The 18608-nt window shown below is 51.3% G+C and overlaps 7 protein-coding genes across 7 annotated transcripts; 2 read left to right on the top strand and 5 right to left on the bottom strand.

Annotated features, from left to right (window-relative positions):
* Positions 1 to 27: 27 nt before the first annotated feature.
* On the bottom strand, positions 28 to 1769 carry LAESUDRAFT_211136 (kinase-like protein). The gene is made up of 7 exons (XM_040901597.1): positions 1705 to 1769; positions 1504 to 1632; positions 1126 to 1377; positions 898 to 1068; positions 770 to 838; positions 488 to 715; positions 28 to 428 (listed from the first exon to the last, which is right to left on the bottom strand). The coding sequence occupies exons 2-7, from the start codon at positions 1555 to 1557 to the stop codon at positions 186 to 188; spliced, it is 1017 nt and encodes a 338-aa protein (XP_040763444.1). The 5' UTR covers positions 1558 to 1632; positions 1705 to 1769; the 3' UTR covers positions 28 to 185.
* Positions 1770 to 5482: 3713 nt separating this feature from the next.
* Positions 5483 to 6331, bottom strand: LAESUDRAFT_211103 (uncharacterized protein). Its single transcript, XM_040901595.1, has 3 exons — positions 6090 to 6331; positions 5819 to 6031; positions 5483 to 5765 (listed from the first exon to the last, which is right to left on the bottom strand). Exons 1-3 carry the CDS (start codon positions 6220 to 6222, stop codon positions 5584 to 5586), a joined length of 528 nt encoding a protein of 175 aa, XP_040763443.1. The 5' UTR covers positions 6223 to 6331; the 3' UTR covers positions 5483 to 5583.
* LAESUDRAFT_211105 (uncharacterized protein) lies at positions 6153 to 7721 on the bottom strand. The gene is made up of 4 exons (XM_040901596.1): positions 7027 to 7721; positions 6824 to 6968; positions 6302 to 6743; positions 6153 to 6236 (listed from the first exon to the last, which is right to left on the bottom strand). The coding sequence occupies exons 1-3, from the start codon at positions 7501 to 7503 to the stop codon at positions 6442 to 6444; spliced, it is 924 nt and encodes a 307-aa protein (XP_040763442.1). The 5' UTR covers positions 7504 to 7721; the 3' UTR covers positions 6153 to 6236; positions 6302 to 6441.
* Positions 7722 to 8772: 1051 nt separating this feature from the next.
* On the bottom strand, positions 8773 to 9060 carry LAESUDRAFT_655183 (uncharacterized protein; the record flags this gene model as incomplete). The annotated part of the gene is made up of 1 exon (XM_040904540.1): positions 8773 to 9060. A coding segment is annotated over one exon (288 nt), but the record flags the coding sequence as incomplete, so codon positions are not given.
* A 529-nt stretch (positions 9061 to 9589) lies between these two features.
* On the top strand, positions 9590 to 12700 carry LAESUDRAFT_813259 (saccharopine dehydrogenase). Its single transcript, XM_040914469.1, has 8 exons — positions 9590 to 9665; positions 9714 to 9894; positions 9946 to 10093; positions 10179 to 10815; positions 10864 to 11210; positions 11260 to 11699; positions 11756 to 11996; positions 12052 to 12700. The coding sequence occupies exons 1-8, from the start codon at positions 9635 to 9637 to the stop codon at positions 12268 to 12270; spliced, it is 2244 nt and encodes a 747-aa protein (XP_040763440.1). The 5' UTR covers positions 9590 to 9634; the 3' UTR covers positions 12271 to 12700.
* An 892-nt stretch (positions 12701 to 13592) lies between these two features.
* LAESUDRAFT_211050 (uncharacterized protein) lies at positions 13593 to 15599 on the top strand. The gene is made up of 12 exons (XM_040901594.1): positions 13593 to 13772; positions 13825 to 13859; positions 13919 to 14079; positions 14193 to 14254; positions 14305 to 14337; positions 14398 to 14409; positions 14523 to 14539; positions 14708 to 14827; positions 14896 to 14911; positions 14964 to 15015; positions 15098 to 15132; positions 15186 to 15599. The coding sequence occupies exons 1-12, from the start codon at positions 13729 to 13731 to the stop codon at positions 15544 to 15546; spliced, it is 948 nt and encodes a 315-aa protein (XP_040763439.1). The 5' UTR covers positions 13593 to 13728; the 3' UTR covers positions 15547 to 15599.
* A 317-nt stretch (positions 15600 to 15916) lies between these two features.
* On the bottom strand, positions 15917 to 17195 carry LAESUDRAFT_813258 (uncharacterized protein; the record flags this gene model as incomplete). Its single annotated transcript, XM_040914468.1, has 3 exons — positions 15917 to 16371; positions 16964 to 17081; positions 17160 to 17195. 3 exons carry the CDS (start codon positions 17193 to 17195, stop codon positions 15917 to 15919), a joined length of 609 nt encoding a protein of 202 aa, XP_040763438.1.
* Positions 17196 to 18608: the final 1413 nt, after the last annotated feature.

Below are 18608 nucleotides of genomic sequence, written 5' to 3'. Positions count from 1 at the left end.
TTCTGCCTCAAATCTGGGCTTCCACTTTGTCTGAAAAAGAGGTTTATTCCATTCAGTCTAAATACCAGCACGTACTGCAATGAAATCAAGAGTGAACCAAGAGTGACAGACAGCAGCCGAAGCAGCACAGATATCTGAATGACTATGCTTGTAGACACACATCATTGTCGAACACAATGCATCACCTAATGCGCTAAAACGCTGCGGGACGTGGCTGCATGTGTGAAGACATCCAGAATGCGATTCAGAGGCGGACGTTCACGCCAGTTCGTGCGCCAGCCCTCCTCTACAATGGCCCATATATCATCGGTCAGTCCCAGCTTTATCATATCCTCCGTGCGTGAAGGTCGTTTACCCTTGTTGAGTACCTGGTTGATGACTGTCCCCTCATACTGGAATTCAACGAAAGGGATTTCACCGGCGAATATCTGTAACCACATGAGTGGGAGAGTTTGCCCCAATGATTGGATTACGCAGAACAATTTACCTCCCATACCACCATCGAGAGTGAATATATGTCACTTGTGAATGGTTCGTAGTCGGGATCGTTGCCGAATTCTTCCGGGTCAAGACGTTCCGGCGCCTGCCAACGAGTTGTGCCATCTGATTGCCGAGTTTTGGTGACAGCCTGCATGATTTGAGGATCGTACATTACGGTAGCAACACCAAAATCGCATAGACAAGCGTGCGAGTGCTCGTCGATCAAGATGTTCTCCTGCCGACCCACAGCAGTCAGGTCAACGATCGCAAAGTTAACATCGGCACGCACTCCTTTTAAATCCCCGTGAACAAACTGGAATGAGTGTAGGTATTCTAAACCCTTTCCGATGTCAACAAGCTACACAGATGAAATCAGATCAACAAGCTGCACTAAAACGACAGTTCTATTGCACTTGCCAATGGCAAGCGGTCCAAGTCTGGATTGTTCTGAAGAGAGGATATTATGGTGCCATTCTTCATCCACTTGCTCACAAGGCAGAGAGGCGATATGACGGTAGTAACTCCCAGAAATGGCGTAATATTCTTATGTTGCAAACGTCTCCATTGAAGGGCTTCCTTGCAAAATATCTACGTGATGTGAGACGGGTTATTCCTACGTGTCGGTGCTTTTGATGGAAATCTTGCCTCATATATTGCTTGGGCCCTAGTCTTGTCAGCAATGTAGTAGCATTTCAATGCGACCGCCAGTTCACGATATTGACCTAGGTAGACAGTCGCGAATCCACCATTGCCGAGCGGTTTATCGCTCGTCTTGTGGATTTCTGCTTCGATGAGATGTAGCATCTTCGGGAGTGCTTCCATTCGCACACACAACTTTTGCAAGATACGAGACGTGACCGCATGCATACCACTGGATGGCGAGAGACGGCTGAGGATCTGCAGCGAGCCAGTCGTGAGCTGAATGTTCACATTAAATCCATTCATCAGACCGAAATATCAACGCTTCCACAGCATTGCGACCCGTCGAGTAAGAAAAAGTGATTACAGAGTAATTTCACGCACATTGTTAAGATGATCTATCACCGACTGCATGAAAGCGGTCTCGAGAGATGACATTGCATCTATCACCTTTTCGGATGACACTCTGTTGGAGGTCTCGTCAGCCGTAGATGCGGTATCTGACAGTAATAGCTATGAGCGAAAGAGTAATGTGTATCCTTCTAGCTCAGTCTCGTAATCTGTGCAAGCGTATACATGGCTCACCCGCAGAAGCTGATCAATTTTGTCTGGCTGTGGAGTTGTTTTTCTTCCTCGGTCACTCGTGTCGTTTGTTGCACCTGACCCCGGCACTGGGATTAATCTGTAATGGGCGAACGTTGGTGAGGTATAGGTCACTCTGGTATAATATCGCGGTGAAGCAGAACTGTGTATACGATCGACAGTCGTGCCTCCACTGCGCCCGTCGCTCCTTATTTCCGGGTCAGCCACAGGTCCTTGTTGGTCATGTGAATATTGTAAATGCTGCGGAATGATCGGGAAAGCAGAAGGATATGTATCGCTTTCAATAGCTTACCTGAACTGTCAACGTCTGTGTCACATCTCAGATGTCAGCGCAACAGCATTGTCGGAATGGAGTGAATATACATACATAAGGAATAGCAAGCAGGAGACGATCGACGTACGACCGTCTCCGGACGTCGCTCTTCAGCAGAGCTTCTGACGGGACTGGTGGACGGCGAAAAGATGGGTTTCAGTTATGCTTGGAGAGCGGCTGAGACCACATACAGGATAATGCGTATAGCTTCTCATGATGACTGTAACCAAGCAACAGAGATGCATCGGAACTAAAAACGCTGAGGTTGCGTAAGGCATCAGAAGTTTTTGTGGTCATAATGTTCATTGAATACACTCACTGCGAATCTTCCAGAGCCTTGAGCAAGTCGATATGCCAGTTGACATCCTGCCAGGAAGTTTTGACCATCAGCGAGAAAGAATCGAGTTGAGGGTGTCAAGTACACACCTGTCTGCCCTGCGCCGTTCTACCAACACGGAGCAGTATTTCCCTTTCTTCTCCCGCACATCTCGCATGATATTCCTCTATATCATATTCCTGCTCTTCGCCGCCAAGTGGACGCAACTTTCGACGAATCTGCACATCGTCCAAGCCCAATACGCGAGGCTACGTATGAGAAGTCAATCGGTCACATCCGTTGCATACATCGACGACTAAAGTGCGTGAAAGCATACCACAAGGTACCGAAGAGGGAAATCCTCACGAACAGCATCCTAGAACATGAACCATCATATACATCTAAGCGTTGCATCTCACCATGGCACATGGTCGCGGCAAGAGAAATGTCTTGCTTACAGAAATAGCATGCCTGGCTTTGCGGATTAGAGACGTGACTTCATTTATTGATAATGCCAATCTTCGCCTGGCGAAAGCTTGCTTCAAGAGGTTCATTTGGGCAATCGATTCGACAACGTATTGAGCATATAGTAGAGCTCTAGGACGGGAGCCCTACAACATCAGAGGCACATATATGCATGTATACCCGCCATTTCCGCAACGTACTCGTTCAAATCTTCCAGCTCCTTTCCAGGAGCTTGCAGACCGGGCAGCTCCAGAAATGTGCGAACAATATGTAGTTCCTTTCTCAGATAGTCGCACACTGTGGAGATAGAAGACGACCTGATGCCCTGCAATGAAATAGCTGAGCAGCTCATGTGCATGGCCATGGATTAGCCTCAGTGACGGACCTCGGAGCTTTTGATGATTGATTCGACCAAAGCATGAATCTCTGCATTTGTGGCCGGGGCGATAGGTGTTTCCCGTAGGCAGAGTCGCCCATCGACCAGTAAAAAAGCCATGCGATATCTGCGCGTTATCAACAATATAAACAGGAGTCGAGGATAGGCAGAAGGATCCCACCATTACAGTCCCCACTTACTGCGAGAGATTGCCTCCATGAAATGGTGGACCCACATGTATGGTTTTGTTGAACCCGGTGTGGGCACCGCGCCGAGAGCCGCTTGCGCGCTTGATTTCCCTACAGCAGATTCCTTAACCGACTTAACATCCTATCGTCAGTAGTGGCACTTTACATCAGCTGCCTGTTCATTACAAGACACGCACTGTACAGTGTAAGGCTGTCATAGGCGCAAACGTTAGAAGGCAAGATATTGTACCATAGCACGGACTCGACCTCACTTCGTGAATAGCAAGGTGGTGCGTCTCGAAAGTTATGAGGATCCTTATGGGCATCTGTGAGTGCACCGATCGACCCCCCATACCACAGCCTGATTTCTGCTTGGCGGATGATGTTGCGTACCGAGCTGCTCGTGCGCAGTCTTCTCTTCGTCCCAGCAGACCGTCAAAGGAGGAGGAGAGGAAGAGCACAGTGCTGAGATGTACCTTGATGCGCTGCGCGGCCGGGATATCTTTTGTGATGGAGCGACAGTCCGTATGCCGTCGTGAATGCTGCAATCCTTAGCAAGGCAAGACCTGACAAAGGTCGACAAGAGGGTCCTGTGCATTAGAGTCATGTGGATGGTGATTTAATTCTGAATCACACCAGTCGTGAGTAAACAGTCTCAGATCTACCAGTAATAGTTCATTGAATCGAGCTTCAATCGAGGCCGCATGGGTTCTGCATCGCGATGAGGCTGCAATTACTTATGCCAGCTGGCATGCTGCAGAGGCCCATTAAAAAGGCCCCTACAAAAGCCTCTTACCGACGGGAAGAGTACTCCAGCAATTCTCATGCGGCACGTCAGCAGGGCCCTAAGTCACCCATAAATGGTTTACCATGGCGGTACCACGTCTTTAATGACGGTGTCCAACTCTCTTCTCCGTGGTAGCACATACTCAGCACCGGAACGTTGACCGTTCTGCAACGCTCGCGACGCCTCCGCTAGAGGATAGGTGATCCAAGGACGCGTCATGTCACAGCACGTGCTATTCACGTCCATCTTATGGAGGGACGACGCGTCACTCGTCTTTTACTAGTCCTTTGACTCCTTCCTCTTCTTTTCCTCCGTCTGCTCATGATCAGCACTAATAGGATTCGGATCTTTTACGTCCTTCAGAGAGTTCGCTGAAATCTAGGGCTTGCTTGATTTCGGCTCGCCACCCGCCGCGCCAGCATCGAGAACTCTGAGCCCTCAATATCAATATTCAATGCCTCAAACTCAAGTTCAACGGCTCACGCATCATGTGCAGTGCATATCGTCCCTCGGGCGTTCATCGGCAGGGCTTATCCGCGCTTTCAGCGAGCTACGTGCTCGTTTTTGCTCGTGGTGCTTGCAAACTGTATTTGTTTTCATACTCTATTTTTGTAACTATCCTTTAGCGCTTGTTTGACCTTTACTAATGCTCAGCGTGGCGGAATCATCAGGTTCTACCACTGGGCTTGTCAATACCAGCCTGTGTTATCCGCAAGTTTTTCCAGTGTCCCTACCTTGACGCACGGACTTGAGCCTGCGAGATCTGATCCATATCGCCACGGAAGCTTGTAATTCTCGATCGCAGTCATCGTTGACCAACAGAATGTGCAGCTCGCCAGCCATGATCTCTCACGCTATTTGCCTGACACGCCGGTTACGCGACCGGCGTCACACCTATATGAAGGTTCGCCTTGGCTTGCCGGTCGTACATGTAGATAGGTCACGGAGGACCGATAGCGTGGCAGGATTGAGGGGAGATCATTACCATCTGGCATCGCGATGCAACAGTCATCTAGGTGCTGATGCTTATCTGGCATGAGGATGTGTTCCGACACACCTGTAGATTGATCAAGTTTTCTTGATTCCTGGCAGACGTTCTATTACGTGCATCACGTAGTTGTTTGTCAAAGTATACGTAGGATCGCAGACTATAGTCGCGTCTGCGACGAGCGAATTCGAATACGATATGGCTAAGCCTACAAGGACAAGGTTCGCTGGAAGGATATATATGTAAGGTAACGGGACCTGTAGGACTTGTACGATCGCGAGGGCACAAGAACTCAAGGGCATGAACCTGAGACTACCACACAGCTCATACGGAACCGTTTTATTATCCGGATCTAACGCGATGGCAAGGTGACCCTGTCTCACGCGCAGAGTGGCAGATATCCTGTTCTTCACCACATGACGGTTATGCTAAGCTACAAGTCCGACTTCGCGATTGACCTCTTCTGCCGCATCAATCCACTCTTGCGCGATCCCCTCAGACAGTCCCAATGCCTTTAGCAAGTAGACCGGTAAGCCGACGTCTGCGTATAGGTGGACGTGCAGGTCATCCTTCCAGTCCACGGACGGCGGTGTGAACGGAGAGAACGGCGCTAGACGGACGCCATCGTAAGCAAAGGATATATAACCAGTAAGGACGATTGACCTAGCACATCTGTGCGCGGATCTTCGTCGTTTGCCTCTACAGCCAATTGGCATATAGCGCTTAGCTCCATCGTCTCGAACTCATCTTCTTCCCACACAATGTTGTTGAAGACTTTGAGCGACTCCGGGGAATACTTAAATGGACGAGGTGGGTGCACTTGAGAGGGCAGAAGTTTCTTGAAAGACCGAGGACATTTCAGACGCGGTATTCGAACTACAGCATTCGAAGAAGTCTGGTGAATGTCTTGAAGTAATATGAGCATTGGGCATACCATTCAGCAAGGATGCATCAGTCACAGGTGCAGCTCTCTTGGTCTTCACGCGTGGGGCTGCAGATGTTTTAGCGGTTTTCTTTTCCTTGCCCTTTGATGCCGGCGGTCCTTTTCCCGCAGTTGTCGGCACCATCTGCTTCTCAGCACCTGCTCGTATGTGCGTGCGAGCACAATGATACCGCTGGCCGACCGATAAGAAACGCGGAACGCACCAGCAGTCTTCTCTCTATTTCGTTCTCCTTCTTTCACCAATCCAGAGGCCCTTGACTTTGCAGCTTTGCGCTCATCCACTCTCGTCGTCGCTTCCTTCTTTCCGGTGTTCGCAATGTCCTTCGCGCCTTCGCGGACGGCATCAAGTACTGTTTCCATTAGGCCGGACAGCGTATCTAGCGAACAATAAAAGTCTTTGACGAAGAATAGAAAGCCAAAGCTTGACATGAAATGAATATCTACCCTGCGGCTGTGCATCCTGCGCAGGCCGTTTCGGTTTACGACCTGCGACCTTGATAGCTTGCTCCGACTGCACTTTTGCCTTCATCGCCTCGTCGAGAGCTTCTTGTTTCACCTTGATAGTGGCCGCCTTCTTCTTGCCTTTCTGCGTCTTCACTGCCTTCATATGCTGCTTTTTACGGAGAGTCACCGTGTACAGCGGTACTGTGATGCGTCAAATCATTCGTAGTGACACAGATGTTCAGCAGCGCCCTCGACAACACGTAGCACGGGGAATGGCGTACTGTTGTCGTCGCCAGCGCTCGACTCCTCCTCTTCTTGTCTGGTCAAAAGCAATATAGGCTCCTCTTCTTCCTGCTTCACCATATTAACAGTCTTGTCCGGCAGATGACGGCGGTGCAGATCTGTCGCGTTCGCTTTTCCAGCGGCCTGCATCGCACGCAAAATCAGTCAGCAAGTATAGATGTGTTGCAAGGAAGTTACTAACATAAATGCCGTCCTTGCTCAGCAGTGGGTCAGCATCCTGGTTGTATATGGTACGAGTAGGGACCGAAGGCCCGCGAGCTGGAGACACAAATGCAGACTTGCGGGTTGAAGAAGATGCAGAGAGAAGGATAGGTACGATCGGTGAAGTTGCGGCGCCAATCGTTGTCGAAGTCGAACTAACCTTGTGCACTTTTGCAGGCTCCATTGGTACAACGCCAGCGATCAGATTCGAGTTATCAGCAATAGACCGTGCAGACGCATCATCTCTAGCAATTGGTGCGAAACTGGTGTGGTTTGCAGCAGGACGGGATTCAGTGATACAAGCGGAAGCAGAAGCGACACTACGCAGAGGAAGGGTAGCAGTAGAATCAACACGAGAAAGCGCACTAGGCAGGAGCTGCGTCAAAACACTAGGCGGACATTCGTTGCGCGACAGAGCACTATTAGGAGAGGCACCAACAGGAGAGCGACGGGCCATTCCGGAAGCAGAAGCAAAGTGGACGTTGCAATCGGCAGTATGGTGAGCATGCGCAGGCGAAGGAGAAGCTTCCACGTGCTGACTATGCACAATTGGGCGTTCACTGGTTGAGGATGGGCTTGGGACGTGATTAATTACAGGGATCTGCGAGAATCTCTCTTGATTTCTGCCAGTGCTCGAGCCTTCCTGAGCAGTTGGTTCTGATGCAGGCACGGTCGTCAGCGATCACACAATGCAACGTATATGCGTACCTAAGTCATTCTGTAATGCAGAGGAGACTGCGTGCCGTGGCGGCCCAGTAGCAGACGACGACGCAGACCTGTGTGAAGTGCTCTCATTGGACAGAGCAGAACTACAAATAGCGTCCAATTGCGATGACTCGAGCTGAGCATGGGATGGGGTGTTGCTCATTTTGATTGAGGAAGAATATGAAGCGGAAGTTGCCGGAAGAGCAGGCTTAGAGTTGGAAGAGTCATGAGCGACGACACCAGCAGATATGATAGACGCAGAATACGGAGCATGAGAGGGTCCAGACACAGCAGAGCAGAAGGGGTCAGCGCGGAAGGGCTTGATATTGTCAAATGTTATGCGTTTGCGCTTCTGGCGCGGGGGAAGGACGGCAGCTACAGAGTCAGCCGAATCATCCAAAGATTCACTGTATGTATGCTCGGAAGGCGCAGATTGATTTTTAGACTTGAATTTTGTCCCTGCGGGCGGCATATATGCGTCTTTTTCGACGACCTTGTTCAGGAAGTCAGCACTGGATTGTATATTTGCCGCATATATGTGTGAGGGATCATCTTGAGTACGCTGAGGGGACGATGCTACTATCTCGAGAACTTCGTCTTCAGATCCGATAGGCGTGAGCAGGCAGTCAAAGTCCGAAGAGGGCGGGTCAGAGGACGTCGAGAGTTCTGGAAAAGCGGGAGAGCTAGGCAGAGAATTCGGAGGAGACGACGGTAATACAGAGGGCGAACAGCGCATAGAGTCAGCAAACTCGAACCCAGAGCAGGTGAGACAGTATGGATGGGGGTTCTTGTCGTGCGCGCGCGTATGACGGACATGTACAGGCGCGTAGCGAGTACGGTCGAGGATGCGATCGTCGGAAGTCTGTTCTATCTTCACTGCGGCGGCTTTCTGCTTTGCACTGCTCGAGATCACTCTGCGTTTTTTCTGAGCAGGAATCGATAGCACCGGAGACGACGATCGTTCTCGTTTCACGACCACATGCTTCGGCGTTGCTTTCTTCTTACCTTCATGGGTCTTCGCAGGTCCTCGTGCAGGGAGCTCATACGATCCCTCGGACACCGTCAATCCATCCTTGATAGCGTTGCTCCGCTTCTTTGAGAACCATGAGTGCACCCTTCCGGGGTCGATGTTGCGCGCTTCCGCCCATGCACGACGGGATTCGACAGAAGGTACTCGATGATCAGCTCGCCAAATAGAATCGAGCTCCGCACGGTGCTCGACGGTGAGGGCCAAATAAATGTTGCGGGCTTGCGGCGTCGCAGAGTGTTGAGAGGCTGCTGGACGCGAACGGAGCCTGTCGTCAATCATGGTTGTCTTGAGCACGAGTAAGGAGACAAGTACAAAGTGGCGATCGCGACGTGACGCGACAGTACGCGCGTTGTGTCACAACTCGTTGTCACATCGCCGGTGGGGAAATCTTCCCACGCACTTGAAGGGCAGCAACTCATTTTCAGAGCATCTATATTGCGACCTATTGCGACTTCAAAGTGCCACCGATCAACGCCATGCTTTCAGCGCAATTTAATTTTGTAATTGCAGCAACACATCGGGCATCAGGCGTCCCGTTGTCGGTGGGACTGTGAGGCGGCGGGAGTGGTGAAGAGGTACGTATATATATCCGAATATTGTCAACACTCAATGATTATTATTACGGAACACAGCAGTAAGATATACATGATTCGCCCTGCAAAGAGTGCATTTATGTGCAGCCTGAGCATCCATCGACTCTCGCAGCGCAAGTCTAGCGGACGCCATGACCGCGGACGCGTCGCGATCTCGTGATCGTGTAGTATCTAATCGGCGATCTCAGCGCGAATCTTGATCTCCTTCTATCTCCTTTGACTCGAAAACTTCGGTCTCTCCTCCTTGCTCATCGTTTCCAATGGCACCGCTAACACATCGCACTGTTAGGGGTGAGTTATCGAAAATACGCATGTTTCATTTACGTTGATGAGCTGTAGATGGCTGGTTCCGGGAGATTTCGTCACAATGGCCTGGGCAGGCGATGACCCTGAAGGTCAAGAAAATCCTCCACGTCGAAAAGTCTCTCTATCAGGACGTACTCGTATTTGAGTCGGAGACCTACGGAAACGTTCTCGTCTTGGATGGTGTGATCCAATGCACTGAGCGTGATGAATTCTCGTACGTGTAACTGACGCATTGCTGCGAGAACGATTCTAAATTGTATATCAGCTATCAAGAGATGATCGCCCATCTCCCTCTTGCCAGTCACCCGAACCCCAAAAAGGTGCTTGTTGTTGGCGGTGGGGACGGGGGCGTTGTGCGTGAGGTTCTCAAGCACAACACCGTGGAGAACGTCGTGCTCTGCGATATCGATGAGGTGTGTACTGAGTATCTACGACAAACCCTCTCGGATCTTGCACTTCGAATCCATCTGAAGTCTGCAGGACTGACAATCCGGGCAGGCCGTGATTCGCGTCTCCAAGCAGTATCTCCCTCACATGTCCGCCCTTCTGTCCGACCCACGCGTGACCGTCTTCGTCGGCGATGGCTTCAAGTTCCTCAAGGAGAACGCCTCGACGTACGATGTCATCATCACCGACTCCTCGGATCCTGTCGGTCCCGCTGAATCGCTCTTCCAAAAGCCATATTTCCAGCTGCTCTACAATGCGCTCACGCCAGGCGGACACATCTCGACCCAGGCTGAGTGCCTCTGGCTGCACCTGCCACTGATCAATGAACTGCGCCAGACTACGCGCGAGCTGTTCCCCGTCGCGGAGTACGCATTCACCACGATCCCCACGTACCCTTCTGGCCAAATCGGGTTTCTCGTGTGCTCGAAGGAGGCCGGCCGCAATGTCAAGGTTCCCGTGCGCAAGGTGAGCCCCACGCGCTACTACAACTCCGAGGTGCACAAGGCAGCGTTTGTCCTTCCCGAGTTTGGGCGTGCGCTGGTGGAGGAGAGGAAGATCATCCTGCCGAAGTTGGGCAAGCAGAATACGGGCAAACCAGCGAAGAAGGTGCTCCTTCTCGGTAGTGGTCTGGTCGCCCGTCCTGCAGCTGAGTATGTCGTCCGAGATCCTGCCAACCACCTTACCATTGGTACGTGATCGTCTCTGAAAGCCAGATGGGTTTCTCATATCAGCGCAGCTTGCCGTACCCTTGCCACCGCCCAAAGCCTCGCCGGCGATCTTCCACGAACCACCGCAATCGCTCTGGATGCGACCAACCCGGAGGCTCTTGAACCGGCTGTCGCGGAGCATGACCTCGTCATTTCGCTCATCCCGTACATTCATCACGCGTTGGTCATAAAGGCTGCCATCAAGGGAAAGACGCATGTCGTGACAACAAGCTATGTCAACCCAGCGATGCGCGAGCTCGAGGAGGAGGCGAAGAAGGCCGGCATCGTCGTCATGAACGAGATCGGCCTTGATCCCGGCATCGACCACCTCTACGCCATCAAGACGATCGATGAGGTGCACGCCAAGGGCGGCAAGGTGAGCCGTCCTGAATGTGCTCGAGCTTTGTTGTTAACGTGCCACGCAGGTCAAGAAATTCCTTTCCTACTGTGGTGGCCTGCCCGCCCCTGAATGCTGCGGCAACCCGCTCGGATACAAGTTCTCGTGGTCCGCACGCGGTGCCCTGCTCGCCCTGCTGAACTCAGCGTCGTTCCTCGCGGATGGGCAGCAGGTGAACATCGACGGCAAGGACCTGATGGCGCATGCGAAGCCATACTTTATCACTCCTGCGTACGCATACGTTGCGTACCCGAACCGCAACTCGCTTCCGTTCCGAGAGTGGTATCGCATCCCAGAGGCAGAGACGGTCATCCGCGGCACGCTGCGCTATCAGGGCTTCCCCGAGTTCGTGAAGGCACTCGTGCAGCTTGGCTGGCTAGATATGAGCCCGAAGGAGTGGCTGAATGACAGTCTGACGTGGGCAGAGGTTATGCAGAAGACTATTCGCGCCAGCGATGCTAGTGAAAGGTGCGAGCCGATACTCTATCCTGGCCAACACACTTTGCTCATTGACTTCCTCATAGTACTCTCATTAAGCGCGTTAAGGAGCTCTGCTCGTTCCCTGATGAGTCCGAGAGTAACCGCATCATCTCGGGCCTGAAGTGGATTGGACTTTTCTCGTCAGAAAAGGTTCAGCCGCGTGATGCCAACCTGCTCGACACCCTCTGCGCTCAGCTTGAGAAGCTAATGAAATACGAGGAGGGAGAGCGGGACCTCGTCATCCTCCAGCACAAGTTCTTCGTCGAGTGGGCGGATGGCAAGCAGGTTTGTCCCCATATCAATCTGCTGAAACACACGGACAGCTGACAATATGCTTTAGGACACGATCACCTCTACGTTGGAGGCGTATGGTGTACCATTCGGCGATTCGGCGATGGCGACGACCGTCGGCGTCCCTTGTGGTATTGCTGTGCAGCTCGTGCTCGACGGTGTGCTCAGCAAGCCCGGTGTGCACGCGCCGTACACGAAGGAGATTTGCGACCCCATTCGCAAGCTACTCGAGGAGGAGGGTCTGGGGATGGTTGAGAAGGTGCTTTGAGGACGTGCTGCAGCGGTTTATGACAAACCAAAAAAAGCAGACTGAGTGTCCTGATGTGGTATGATCTCTTCCGAAAGAAACGGTCTACAAATGTGAGTCGGCGTGCAGGAGCGGAGCATGCTTGAAGTGGCAGCGGCCGCGCGAGTCATACCGTTAAGACCATGTCGTACATGAAGCTTGCGTGATAGAACACAGTTGCTATTCTTCCCGGGAGCACGATAACAAGGTAGCGAGTGAATATGTGGACCTTTCGTGAGATGGAGCTCGCCCATATGACTCTGCGCATGCTGTTGTGCAAGTACAACGCTGTCAATGAGAACGTTGGATACGCATGTTGTCGGCTGATGGATGTGCTTCTTGTAGAGATGGTTCAGCAGAGAGAAATTAATTTGACAGACTTGACGACTATTCCTTTTGCTGGACAGCCGGTAACTCCTCTGGGTTATTTTGAAACATTGGTCGTCAGAAGAGTTCCAGTCCGAACAAGAAGATATCATATGCTCATCTTTACGTGTACGCAGCTTATCTCTGTGTTCAATCCCTCGATCGCGAGGAGGCTTTGTTGCGCGGTTGTTGAGCGCCTCTCACAGTCTACACTGAGGTCTATGGGCGCTTGCCTGCGCTTGCCCCTCTTTGCTGGTCCCTTGGCCCATCGTGCAAGCGTACAAGTTTCTACGCAGCATGGTGGCCGTTCCAGTAGCTGGTTGTATGGATGCCTAGCTGTTAGTGTCCTATTTGCCAGCCGCACGCTGAATTGCCCCCCTGTACTCCTCTCACTGCTCTCAGGTGCAAACCCATGTCAACTGAGCCACTGTCCGATCACATCTCTCTCCGACTCATCTCATTTCCCTTCATGCACACGTCTACCGGTGCGCGTCACTGTTGCAGCTTCTCTTCTACGCAGTGCAATTTCGCCCGCATCTCATCTGCCTCGGCAGCTCCGCCGGATGCCAAATCCATCACTGAGACTGCGCTGTGGCGCGCCACGGCGCATTAGACTAGCCACAGCAACGGCAGTGATCTCGGCCTCTACATCACCGATCTGCGCGCTAACTATAGGATTAGGGTGTATGTCCCGCACGCTCTTGCGCAACCCTGTCTGTGCGGTCGGATCGTCGCTTCGAGTGGATATCTCTAGGAATGTTCTGGCAGTGTCGGCGAAACGGGCGGGCTGTGAGGGTATAGTTGTCACGGCAGCCAACAACAGATTAAGAATTTGGTTTCTTTCCGCGATCCCTCATGTGAGATGCGGCATCCCTTCATTCCGAACTGCGTAGTTCGCTCAGTTGCCGCATCCGTTTAGGTACGGATGATCGGATCATTCATTGTGAGCCGCTGCCTGCTTTGCCGGACCCATGGGTAGACGAATAGATTTTGCCGTATATCGGTAATATGGGCTTATAAACAGGACGACTGTCCATCACTCCATGATCCATAGTCCAATCTCTCTGCTTAAACATGTCTCTCGCAGCATCTGAAGCAATCACTCTAGTGGAAGTAATGTGTGTCTCTTCACATAGTCAAGACGTGCTGCACTGAATGATGTATTATCAGCTTCGAAGAAAACTATGCTTTGATTGCTGGTGCAGGCCAGTCGGGCATTTCCCTCTTATTACTGACCGATCAATGACGATTTCCATTCAAATAGCACTCATATTCTTCGACCATGTCATAACATTCGGCCAAGAGGTCCAGCTGTTCTGGGGCGAGCGATCGTTCTCCGCATGGTTGTTCTTTGCCAATCGGATGCTTGCACTGGTCTATGCTAGCCTTTCTGTCTGGTCCGTCATGAACTTTTACACAGTAAAGGTACGCTGTTTAATATCACCTCAATTTGATACGTCTTCGATATATTAATGTTGTAGAGGTGATTTATTCCCTGTCGCTATATTTGTTCGTATCTGACTGTTATTATCTCGTAGTTGTATGGCGAACGTCATGGCGAACAATGCGGTCTTCGATTTCATTGCGATAATCTCAGAGGGTAGGCTGCATACTTCATGACAAATCACCACAGCTCACACTGTAGCAAAGTGGTTACGATGTTACGAGTATACGCCGTGACAGGTGGCGACCGACGACCTGTTATGCTCCTCGCATTGTTAACGGTCCTCAACGTGGTCTTAGATGCCTACACTGGTACGCTTCCTCTGGTCAGGACATTTTCTTAATTGACTGACGACGAAAGGGTGAGAAGAATTCGCCCAACTATCATATTCTGTGGTCATATTTAATGGGAAAGCCATATGCAGCGAGTCCTATACTTCAAGTTCAGCACAAGGTATCATTGCAAAGTGTGTGAACCAGTATCACCAATAGACCCGTACTTGCTGACCTGTTTCTCAATAGATGTGAGTTCGAACTCAACGATGCTTATTTCCACATTTATTTGACAATCCCGCTGCAGTGATGATAGCCAATGACGTCTTTGTTGTAGCCGCCAGCACCATGACGCTTGTAATTCTCTGGCGCAAGCTATATGTTGACCATAGACCAGCCACTGCTGATATCCTGTCTACGAGGAATCCGCCGCTCGCAGCGCTGCTCCTCAGAGACGGTATGAGTATCGGACAGCGATTATGGATTTCTGAGCTCAAATAGCATTTGTTTCCACCATTCTCATAGGGACAATCCAACTGACGTGCGTAATGGAATCGGAAACAATTTGACAATGCCTGAAGCATCATATTTAGCGCAATACTGCTACTGAACTTGCTACTGACCGTATTGTCATTCGTGAACTCCGTAAGTGCATGCTCTTTCCACCCACACCATATCTTCTGCAAGATGCTAATCACTCTGTCGCACACGACGATGCATATGACAGACTGTTGTGAACGTCGTCGCAAGTTTGGAATACTCGTGAAGCAATCGTCTATATTTTCTCTATCAATGACACACTGACAATTGTACAGACTCATTCCCATCCTGGTCTCTCGTGTTCTTCTCAACGTCCGAGCCGCAGCGCGATCCACACGCGGAGAACAATCCCGAACGCCCTCCTTCGTCCGGTCGCGGCGTGGAGTCCAGACACAAGACGACGTCGAAAACATGTCGTTCGAATCAAACATCCTCAACAGCACCGAACAAGCCCCGGAGGGCGATCGCTCTCACCCGCAAGAGTCTATTGAACATGGCGAAATTGTTGCTGAACTGCGAAGCACGGCGAACGATGTTGCTACTGCCGGCGATGCTCAACAGGACGTGAACGAGGGAGAGGCGATGGACGATGAAGTCGAGGAAGAGATGCTGTCGGATTGGGAGGATGGCGAGTAAGCGGAGAGAATGGTTTGCTCGCAATTTGTGAGTGGCACGTCAGCCTTCGTATGCTCCATCTCACCGGCTGCATCTCGCAGGTTTTCTCCGCACATTTCCACCTGTGTTGTGCGTGATAAGGCTGATGATAGTTCAACCCCCATCACCGGGCTTTATACCCAGCTTCACGGATATCTATAGCACCATAGAGAGCACAATGTCCTTCTAGTTCTATCGTCCATGTTGATTCTATCCTTCATTATTTCCTGATATGCCTACTATGACATGTGCAGTCTTCTGTTTCTCTCAGAATGTACCGCAAGTCGGCGAAGATGAAAGTGATCATAAGTCTCATTAGATGTGGCTTCGTGCAAGGTTCTCGTACAGATGGTTATACTAGTACAATGATAGATCCACGATGTTCTTGAACAACCCATGCAATGCGTGCCCGTATCTTGAGTCCTCTGGCCTCTGCGGCCCGTGTACGATGCGAATTGTGAGTGATTATGACCGCCAGATTGACTTTCGGGTTCGGGTAGTTAGCTAATGGTAGCACTCTAGTAGTAGAACCGTTTGCTGCTTCTGTTGGAAGTCCGAGGAATAGCATGTCCACGTCGAACTCATGCTCTGTCTCTACGGAGAAAGTAAGTTGGGCATCGCGTTCCAAACCCGGCTCGTCAATCGCAGAGGACAAGAATCCCGCCTGCGCTAAACCGCCGAAGAAGTTCGTCACCAACGCCTCTTCCAGCAGACGATTGAAGAGATCCAAGCGCACGCCCGCGTGTGATTCGATCTTCTTGAAGTTGTAGTGTCGAACTGCGCCGGGCGAGGAGACCGTCAGGCATTCTGCGAATCAAGTTACAAAGAAGACCTACGAGGTCTTTCATTGATGCTTGGCCCCTCTTGTTGGTTCCCTCCATGGAGGATTAATGCGTAAAACTGTCGATGAATCGATGACGGCCACACCAGTTTCGTAATCATTCTGATGCTATAATGGGCACAATTGATGGAACGAACACTCAGAGCAGATGGTGGTACTCACAAAATAAGAATTCTCATGGACATCAGAAGACCCCGTCGCAAGGGTAGAAGTCTGAGGACATGCTGTTGGCCTGACAAGTGTCGATCATGAACAACATTTCATTGTAGCTGAGAACAAGCGGTATCTCGTAAGCTTTGTGAATTGACATAGCTACGACCGGCGTACCGCATCTTCTGTCACTTCTGGTCGAAGGCATCAGCGATGTTGAACGCGCTGATCTCTTCGTTGTCTTGGGCCTTGAGAAATTCGACCCCTCATGTAAACGAAGATATTCGATCGATCGTCCGTGAGCAGGTGCTTCGAACGGGGAACGGAGGCTCCATACGACCTATACAGAGCATACTCTTCAAAGTGATCACTCAGTCCTGCCAGTATACGAAGACTGCGGCGACGTACCCGTCAGCACTCCAAGGAAATCCTCGGCCGTCACCTCGTAACCCTTGTAGTCCACCTCGATATTGTCTCCATACAAATCGAGATGCCGGCCCTGATTTGCGTACACGCAGCCGGGGAACTGTTACGCGGATTGCATGCCGCATCGTCCGCGAACATCAGGACGATGTTCGAGTCTGGAATCTTCACGGTGCGGTACCTGCACGTTCAGCATCGTCACCGAGTCGCGTGTCATTGATGGGTGCGGCATGCACGTACATCCCCGAAGCATTCGCCATGTGCTGCCGATGCCATGAGATTTCTGTGAGCTTTCGCAGTCCAGACAACGCAGCCGATGGCTGAACCAACATCGCGACGAGCGTAGTAGGATTGCCCAGTTATTCGTATGGGCCGATCCACTGTCTTTCGCAGATTGCGATGCACAATCGCTGTATAAGCGCGTCGGCTGGGGCCGCTCTGAGCCAGCTGATGATGCACAAGGTCGCGAGCAGAAGGAGACGAAGGAGTCGTAGCATGCTTATCGCGCGACAAGCCTGAGATTGGTGCGACGTTGACCACAGCGCCACACCACAAACCTTCTAGACGCCCATTGACGTGACAATCAATTATCACAGTGCGAGCTGGTACTACTCTACCATTAGGTTTGAGGCCCTTTTTGCTGGCATTTCAATCACACATACGTCCAACGCATTTCCGATGTCTCTGTGAGAGATCACTTGCAAACTCCCATTTAGAAAATATCGTTCTCCAGTCTTCCTGGAGAACTCGCCGGTGCATTTGTTCCGTCGACTCTGTGGCTGTCTCTCTCCCGTCACGGCCCTCGCGCTTGTCCCTCTTCGCCACTTTGCTGGTTCCTTGACCCATCGTCCAAGCGCATACGTTTCTATGCAGCATGGTCGCTGTTCCGATAGCTGGCTGTTTGGATGCCTTGCTGTTCGTCCCCCCATTTGCCAGCCGCACGCTGACTCACCCCTCTGTACCATACGTCTCACTGCTCTCAGGTGTCAACCCATCTCATTGAGCCGTCCCGCACCTCTCTCCGATCTCATTTCCCTTAATACACACGTTCTACCCGCGCGTCACAGCCGCAGCTTCTCTTCTACGCAGCGCAATCTTGCCCGCATCTCATTTGCCTCGGCAACTCCGCCCATTACTGAGACCTTGTGGCACTCCATGGCGCATTCGTCATGCAGTTCCGAACTACACAGCATGATCATTACACGCAGCATCAGCAACGATCTCGCCCTCTATATTACCGATCTGCGCGCTAACTAGAGGATGAGAGGTATCCCCGCCACGCTCTTGCGCAAGCCTGTATGCACGGTCAGATCGTCGCTGCAGTTGAATATCTCTGGGAACGTTCTGGCAACTTCGGTGAAGCGGGCAGGCTGTGACGGTATAGTTGTCACGGCAGCCAGCAACAGATTAAGAAGTTGATTTCTTTTCGCGATCCCTCATGTGATATGCGGGATTCCTCCATTCCGAACTGTATATTTTGTTCAGTTGCCGCGTCCGTTCAGGTATGCATGATCGGGTCATTCATTGTGAGCCGCTGCCTGCTTTGCCGGACCCATGGGTAGATGAATAGGTTTTGCCATATATCGGTATACGGGTGATGTAACAGTACATCATGATGGAATATGGCTTA

This window comes from Laetiporus sulphureus (assembly GCF_001632365.1).
Source record: "Laetiporus sulphureus 93-53 unplaced genomic scaffold LAESUscaffold_24, whole genome shotgun sequence".
In the NCBI taxonomy this organism is placed as follows: domain Eukaryota; kingdom Fungi; phylum Basidiomycota; class Agaricomycetes; order Polyporales; family Laetiporaceae; genus Laetiporus; species Laetiporus sulphureus.
Note: the sequence above shows the minus strand (reverse complement) of the source record. Positions and strands in the feature narration are given on the sequence as shown.